Here is an 8,524-nt window from a genome sequence, read left to right on the forward strand (position 1 = left end):
GGCCCCGGCCCCAGGGTGGGGGTGGGGATGGGGATGGGGATGGGGTTGCCGGGGAGGACGAGGGAGCCCTTTGCTCGAAGCGGTGTCTCGTACCTACAATGACCGGTCTATGGAGAGGCCCTTCGGGCACAGAATCATAGGCCGGGGACACCATATTTCTGCTTTCTGTGCTAGAGGCCCCCAGGGAAAGGGGCCCTGCTCTGCGGCGTCGGCGTTGCAGAGGCCCTGGCGCTGTGAGCCGCGGAGTGCTAGAGGCATCCAAAGGGATCACTGCCCTAAGCTGGGGGAGCAGGAGACGCCTCTGTTTTGACATACGGTATTGGTGTGTCTGACAACTCGCAGCTCTCTGGGTAGCACTGTAAAGTAACTGAGTTTAGCGGTGTTCAACAGCTGCAGACGTGCAGTTTCAGTAACAAGTGCCACTGTGCAGGTATTAACAGTTAGGATGTAAAAATCAGAGGCAAAAGCAGAAAATTAGATTATTTCAGGTGGGACAGCTAAACAATGAAATTGTACTAGCGCCTAGAATTTAAGCTACAATACCTGTGTGGGACCTTGAATCACCTAACAACAACAGAGATACATTTGGTTTTGGAAGAAAATGAGGTGCAAATGACCTTCTGTTTTGTGGCAGTAACTTAAAAATTGTTGTATTGATTTTTTTTTTTTGTATACATTCAGACAGTCAAGATAATTGTGGCTTTAAAAGGAGGCATCTGTATGGGTTAAAGCAGAATGCAAGTGGGTTTAGTTTACCAAGAGTCTCTAAGTCTTAGTACAGTGGAAACCTGTTTTATTATGTTTGCACAAAATCCTAGCATATTCATGACTTCAGTGGGAGTAAGCTATTCAAGGGTAAGTAAAGGAACAGTAGCTAGATATAACCTTAGGAAAAAAAATTACTGATTTTTCTTTTTGTTTTGTTTAGTTCTTGAATTTGAACACGTTTATCTTGAAAATCTACCATGTGCTTCAATGTATGAACGCAGTTACATGCACAGAGATGTCATTACACATGTAGCATGTACTAAGTAAGTGTCTTTTTTTTTTCTACTGTATCTCATTGTCAGAGATGTATTTTTGCATATGCCAAGAAGTTTTCATTGTAAAAGTTCAATAATGGCAAGTTACTGTGTCCAGAGGTGGTATTGTAAAGGTTTTTTAAAAAACTTAAGTGCAAAGGAAAGGGCTTACTAAGAAGCAAGATAAAAATTGTTTAAGTAGACTAAAAGAGGGTTTTAAAATCCTTATTGCAGTGTGAAGCATTTACAGGAATAAGAGCAACTGACTGCATCTGAACAAAATATGATTCAGCAGAACTGCATAGATTGAGATGTTTGCTTTTCTGGGAGTGATAGTACCTGTTCACATTGTTGCAGTAGTTTGTTTAAAGTTCATTCTCTACACAGTGTTAATTATAGTGCAAATTGCTGCCCCAGAGTGGCGTGAAAGTGCATAATATGTGTTTTGTTTTGTTTCTTTTATAATTGTAGGACAGATTTTATCATAACAGCCAGTCATGATGGACATGTAAAATTCTGGAAAAAAATAGAAGAAGGGATTGAGTTTGTTAAACACTTCCGGAGTCACCTGGGTGAGAAGTTGCGTTGTCTTCCCTAAAAGACCTCACTTTTTCTTCCCCCTTGCTCTTAGTGGCTTGAAGAGGGAGTGCAACTAAAGAGGAGAGAGGTTCTGGGTTTCATTTACTACAGTCAGGGATTAAATGATATGTGCCTGTCTTCCTTGATTCCCCCATCTTGTTACATTTTGCTCCCAAACTGCGGGAGGGATAGGGTGAGAATAAAACATGTGGGACTCCTCCTGCACAGATCCCCTATATCCTTTGCATTACCTTATGCCTCACCTGTAGGGAGAATGTCTAGGACATGAAGAAGCAGTTTATGTGAAAATAAGTGAACAAGGTACATAACAGGGATCATAAAATCCAGAGAAGTTTAAAAAGATGTTACTTTAGTAAGGCTACTTTCATCCTTTATCTTTCAATTGTAGATTAAATTCTGCATTGTCATGATTATCAGCTGAAGTAAGCAATTAAGAATTAGTAATTTTAACTCAATTTTCTGAGGTAATCAGTACACATAACTCTTCCGTAGTATGTTAAGCATTAAATAGGCATGGACAGAAAATTGGGTTCTCATTGCTATTAGAAATGATGATATGCCTGATGGAAAAAAACTGATATGCATACTGTTACAATAAGAAAAATATTTAATAATAGATAGTAAAAGTACTGTTTCTTTTTAGAGTTAGAAAAAAATGTTACAGCTTCTCATTATATACAGAAACAAAATGTGAGAACAAAGCAAAAGTAAGTATTGTGAAAAACTTATGGAGGGCTCAGTTGCAGATTATTCTTGAGTATTATGTGTGTTAATAGCAATACTGTAGAGTTCTTGTGCTTTTTCCTCTTTTCAGAGATGCAAGCTGAAGAACACATTTTTTTTTACCATATCATAATATTGTTCTGAATTTTTTTAAGTGAACATTTTAAATGAAAATAATTGCCTTTGTAGTCTTTCATTTATATACATGGTAAGTAGTTCATTATCATGTCCCTGATTCTAAACAGTGATAGGATACAAAGTGTTGGTTTGTGGTTTTGTTTTTTTTTTTTTTTAATAAAGTCAGGTAGTTTTTTAAGTCAAAAAGGTGAAGAAACAGCTGAGAAACACGTTTAAACCTCTGTAGGGTTTTTTCCTGTGAAATATTGAAATGAAGGATGTCCCTTTCTTGTGTCTTAATAGTAAGTTAACTTTTTTAATAGGTGTTATTGAGAGTATTGCTGTTAGTTCGGAGGGGGCGTTATTCTGTTCAGTTGGAGATGACAAAGCAATGAAGGTGTTTGATGTAGTCAACTTTGATATGATCAACATGCTGAAACTTGGGTAAGTTACTTAGTTCTTAAAAATATTTGTTTGGGGTTATAAATGGGAGTTACTTTGCTAGGAGGCCAGTCAATAATTTGAGGTTTTTGAGGTCTTTCTCCCCCAGATGAGATGAAGCTTAGCAAGTTGCATTATCCTAAATGGATCCAGTGGATGGAGACTGCGTGTCTGAATAGAAAACTTTGTGTCTCTGTATGCAGTAGTACATGAGCGGAGTATGTCTGTGCCTTTCCTCAGTGTCAAATATTACGCACAAAGGTGTTGTGTTTCTCAAAATATGTAGCTAGGCATATTTTTTTTCTGTTACTTGGCACTGAATTTAAAAATTATAGCCAACTAATAGTTCCAGTAGAGAAGGAGCTTGGACAATTTATTTGTTGTCATAGGGATAGAAGTTTCCTTCTTCTGTTAGAAAAAATAGTTCTTGTTCTCCTTAGTCTTGCTGTTGTAGGATTTTTGTAGTTATGCAGTATGTAGCTAAAGAATCTGGGAGAAATAGGAACGTATGTTATTGGAATTATAACAATGTCAGAGGAAAACAGCCCCACACTGTCAAAAGGGTAGGTCTGGAAGGTTGGAGGATCAATGAATGTACCAGGAATGGTGGAAATACTGATGTTTCCACAAGCCTTTTAAAATTGGAAAACTTAGTCCTCCTAGTCTACTATTTGTTGGTTAATTGTGAAACTCAAAAGAAGTATAAACTAAAAAAAAAGCTTTTCAGAATGCCTATATAAAACCTTATGTTACCTGCTTTGCTGATTGTAGTTTTAGTATCATCCTCCAGGTAATGTACTCAGCCTATAGGAATTGATTCCCTATTGGCTGTCTGCTGTGGAAAAATTCTAGTTAGCCGTAGTCTTTTAGTTTTGCTGGTCTTTTCTACCTAGCAACTCTGTATTGTCACTACAAAATTCTTGAAATTATAGGATGATAGAAAATGAATTTAATATTAAGCAAAACTTAATTTGATGTTACAATGAAAGGTGTTTTTTTCCTCTTTGAGAATTCAGGGAAAACTGAGGTAGAATTTAAATCAATTTTGCTTCAGGGACAGCCTGAGAATGCTACCTATAACATTTTTCTGTAGTATGTTCCCTGATTTATCTTTAAATAGATTTTTTTTTTTTCTCAACCTCAGTAATCAAGATCCATATATTTTTTTTCAGAGAATTGGGTTTTACCTGAAGTGAACTATTTAATGAAGAACAGACCAGTATACAGCTATAATATAAGCATTGTCCTGAACAGCCTTTTAAAATTTACTGTTTGTTGCTCTATCTTCTGCATTACTGTTTACTGAGCAGATAGTTTCTGTTGGCCTGAGAATTTTTCCATGGCTATGTGCTCAGGCTTGCAGTGGTTAGTGTAGAATCCTAAGTTCTGTGTGGTCTTTTCAGCTCACATTATCTTGCGTTGCCTGGTTTGGTAGGTATATGGTGGTATATTGTGGGGTTGATTAGCTTTGTCTCAAATTCTTCGGATCCTTTTGGTTCTATCTATACAATGTGGCTATCTGCAAATTCCCATGCTTTATGCTTAAACCAGTGATATGGAGAAGGGCAGCTGTTCCTGCAGAAACTTTGGGTAATGATGCATAGATCAATGCAACGTTCTATTTATTTATTTATATATTTATTTGAACCTATTCTTTCTAGTGAACCTGAGACAGAGTTCTGGTTATGTTTCTCTTTATGACAATCTTTACTAGACAGCCATTGAAAATCCAAATTATTAGTGTCTGTCATTTGTCAGTCCTTCAGTAGCTGTTAGTTTGATTTGTGAAAAGATTCTAAGTACAAGTTTCCTATGGAGACTCTGTCATTTCTTTGTGGTCTGTTGTTTAGTTTCTCAGTTCTGGTTCTCAAAATCTTTGCTTACGGACCTTTTTAAAAACAGACATATTATTGACCATATCTCTGGCTTGTTTTATTTGTAGAGTATGTTTTTGCTAGTAGCAAATGAGTTCCTTCTTAAATGCATTCAGAATGCTTATTGAATATAGGGTGACTGTCTTAATTTTACTTATATCACTTTTTGGTTTTGTTTTTCTTTTCTTTTTGGCAAGACCTAGTTGAACTTTTCTGTGAGCATATGGCAAAGGTGCCATTTTCATTTCCGCTGAAGCATTAATCACTTAAGAGATGAAAGAGAAATGCTACTGAGTCATAGAAGTTCAGTAGTAATCATTAATGCCACTTGTGCTATTTAGCTGGATTTCCAGCCTTATTCTTCTTTTTTACACCCCTTCTACCTTTGCTTTATGTCACAGCCTCTTTATAAAATGGTATGGGAACAACAGACATTGGCCGAGCCATCCACTGAATTGTGTTGCTTGGAAAAGCTTAGTTATAGCACTGTTGAATTTTAGCAAGAGAAATATTAGCAAGACTTGTAAATAAAGTTCAAAATGTGCTTCTGATACTTGATTTCAGGTTTATAGCACAACTTGATTCTTATCTAAGTAACACCAGTGCTTCTTTCTTTTATTTTCTCTCCTTCCACTCTTTGTTGCAGCTACTACCCTGGCCAGTGTGAGTGGGTATATTGCCCTGGAGATGCCATATCTTCTGTTGCAACATCTGAGAAGAGCACAGGAAAAATATTCATATATGATGGACGAGGAAATAACCAGCCACTTCATGTTTTTGATAAACTCCATACATCCTCTCTTACTCAGATACGGTTGAACCCTGTCTACAAAGTAGTGGTATCTTCTGATAAATCTGGAATGATCGAGTATTGGACTGGTACTTCTCACGAATATAAATTTCCCAAGAATGTGAACTGGGAGTATAAAACAGACACTGATCTATACGAATTTGCTAAATGCAAGGCTTATCCATCCAGTATAAGTTTTTCACCTGATGGCAAGAAAATGGCCACTCTCGGGTCTGACAGAAAAGTTAGAATTTTCCGGTTTTTGACGGGGAAGCTCATGAGAGTCTTTGATGAATCTCTGAGTGTGAGTCTTGTTTCTCTTTTTTTGAGGCTTTTTCTCTACTTACTTGATTTTATTTGCCAGCACATTCACATTCTAAGTTATCATCTGCTTCTAAGGCTGAGCTTCCTTGCTGTGTTTTTCTTGCAGAAGAGGTTTTCTGTGTTCTTTTCCTTGTCTCTTGTATTGCTTTGCCCCCAAATTAATTCTTACTGATCTATATTAGTTATGTAGTGAAACTGAGTTGTTGATTTTCATCTGTGTGTCTATTCTGCTAGATTACTTTTTACTAGAAAGCAATTATGGAAAATGCCCATTTCAAATAACATAATAATGAACTAAATTTGTCATCTCCTAAGAAATTTGTTAGACAGCTACACACTTTTCTTTCTTTGCTTAAGCCTAGTACTATGACATGCCTATTGGGTCATTAAAATAGAGTATCACTTGTCTTTCTTTCAGTTCTTTGGTAAGTTTGAGTGGAGTAGTCTCACTTGAATTCTGTATTTTCTAAGCATGTGGATCAGTGTTTTGCTGGATCAAAAGTTTAAAATATGTTCATACAATAGTGATTATTTTTTTTCTTTTGTTCTGTAGATGTTTACTGAACTTCAGCAGATGAGACAGCAACTACCAGACATGGAGTTTGGCCGACGTATGGCAGTTGAGCGTGAGCTGGAGAAAGTGGATGCAGTAAGATTAATTAATATAATTTTTGATGAGACTGGACACTTCGTTCTCTATGGAACAATGTTGGGCATTAAGGTCATAAATGTAGAGACTAACAGGTAAGTTCCAATGACACGTGTTAAGGTAGATATCTTTGTTTCAAAGTCTATATTCAGTCAAATTTGTTGTCCATTTAAAACTTGATATGACTATGGGCGTCTCTGATCTTTTTTTGTTGTTATTTGGGAGCTTTACGTTAGACTGTAGATAAGATACTCCCATGTTTTGTAATGAGTCATTTAAAGCTTAGTAAAACGAGGAGAAAACATGGCAAGGATATTTGTACTAAAAATGTGTTATTTATTAGTCTCCGACTAACTAGTTGTGATAACATAAAGGAAATGTGGATCATGCAGTTGTGATTTTATTACATAAGAAGGCTGACTTAATAAATTACCTAGCAAGTTTGAGTAGAGAAGCATGATAAAAACAATTAGTAAAAAATTATTTTGAGAGGGTTTTGGAATTTTGCTTTAAGTCTTGCAGTCAGAAAGGAGATATTCTCTGACTGTGAAGAGCTAACAGTAGTTACACCTTTTTACGTCTTGTACTTCAGGTGTATTCGTATCTTGGGAAAGCAAGAGAACATCAGAATGATGCAACTAGCTTTGTTCCAAGGAGTAGCAAAGAAACATCGTGCTGCAATCACTATAGAGATGAAGGCATCTGAAAATCCAGTTCTCCAGAATATCCAGGCAGATCCGACAGTAATCTGCACAGCTTTTAAAAAAAATAGGTTTTACATGGTGTGTGTGGTTTCTATTTAAGTAACTCCATTCTTGTATTGATGTTTTCTCTGCATTATTTTTCCTTTTTCTCCTTGCACCTTTCTAGTGCTTTTTGTCTTGAGTATTTGCAAACGCAACTTTTCCAGAGGAGTCCCTTTATATTGCAAGTATATTCCAGAATTTTTAGCTTGAACTAGCTGGAAATAGCTTTAATTATTTTGTTATTGCTCAAACAGTTAAATAAACTTGGATGGTTTGGGCTGTCTAAATTTCAGTTCTCGAAGGGTATATGCTTTTGTCCTAGTTGAAAAAAAAACAACCCTCAAATAAGAACATTTTAAAAACCTAACCAGATCTTATACTGATAAAGAAACAATAATTAACTCTACAAAATATGTAATAAAAAATAATTAAATTCAAAGCAGCATCAGGACATGGTAGCACCAAGTACATTACGGGCAATTAACTAACACAGGAGTCATCTTCCTGTTCACAATTTAGATGTTACGTAAAATGCAATGAATAAGCCAAGCAGGCAAACAATTCCAGAGTAGTTAGTAGTTGATCTGGGATGTGATCACCATAGAGGTTAGAGATCGGTCTGCCTGTTGTTACTTGCGCTGGAATTTGATCATGTTTTCTGTTGGAGCAAGATAGTATACTTTCTAAAGCTTTGTGTGGTTAGTGTGTAGTATGTAATGGAATACATTACTCTGAATGATTTTTCTGTTCTTTTGTTCTTCAGTTTACTAAACGTGAACCAGAAGATACGAAGAGTGCAGATTCTGACAGAGATGTATTTAATGAGAAGCCTTCTAAAGAAGAGGTCATGGCAGCCACTCAGGCAGAAGGTCCCAAAAGAGTTTCAGACAGTGCCATCATCCACACAAGCATGGGAGATATTCATATCAAACTTTTTCCTGTTGAGTACGTATTTGGTAGTTTTTTTCTGTTATTTTGTTTTTCCTTCCTTCTCTGCTTTTTGGTGGCAGTATCCAAGACTTAAATTTCAAGCTAGGAATAGTTATTTTCTTCCCCTTTCTCTACTGTCCTTGTTTCCTGACAGTTTCTTAATACATCAAGCTAGGAACGCAACTCGACAAATACAAATAAAGTAGGGTAAAACTAGGTCTAAATAAAGGTTGGGGGCACAGGTTTTTGTTTTGTTTTGTTTTTAATTATTCTTGCTTTTATTTAATTACTGGCTCAGGGGGATTATT

General features: G+C 36.4%; 2 protein-coding genes across 2 annotated transcripts in view; one reads left to right on the forward strand and one right to left on the reverse strand.

The window, feature by feature from the left end:
- The window catches only part of CENPK (centromere protein K), a 27,071-nt gene extending 26,758 nt beyond the window's left edge, over positions 1-313 (reverse strand). The window contains exon 1 of the mRNA XM_009884283.1: positions 98-313. Within this exon, the coding sequence (XP_009882585.1) occupies positions 98-313 (216 nt within the window). The remainder of the gene's footprint in view (positions 1-97) is intronic.
- Positions 314-930: 617 nt separating this feature from the next.
- The window catches only part of PPWD1 (peptidylprolyl isomerase domain and WD repeat containing 1), a 12,515-nt gene continuing 4,921 nt past the window's right edge, over positions 931-8,524 (forward strand). The window contains exons 1-7 of the mRNA XM_009884217.1: positions 931-1,031; positions 1,494-1,594; positions 2,786-2,906; positions 5,424-5,871; positions 6,445-6,635; positions 7,133-7,322; positions 8,050-8,231. Coding sequence (XP_009882519.1) covers positions 976-1,031; positions 1,494-1,594; positions 2,786-2,906; positions 5,424-5,871; positions 6,445-6,635; positions 7,133-7,322; positions 8,050-8,231 — 1,289 coding nt within the window. The 5' untranslated portion in view covers positions 931-975. The remainder of the gene's footprint in view (positions 1,032-1,493; positions 1,595-2,785; positions 2,907-5,423; positions 5,872-6,444; positions 6,636-7,132; positions 7,323-8,049; positions 8,232-8,524) is intronic.

Source organism: Charadrius vociferus, unplaced genomic scaffold (genome assembly GCF_000708025.1).
Source record: "Charadrius vociferus isolate BGI_N301 unplaced genomic scaffold, ASM70802v2 scaffold183, whole genome shotgun sequence".
In the NCBI taxonomy this organism is placed as follows: Eukaryota; Metazoa; Chordata; class Aves; order Charadriiformes; family Charadriidae; genus Charadrius; species Charadrius vociferus.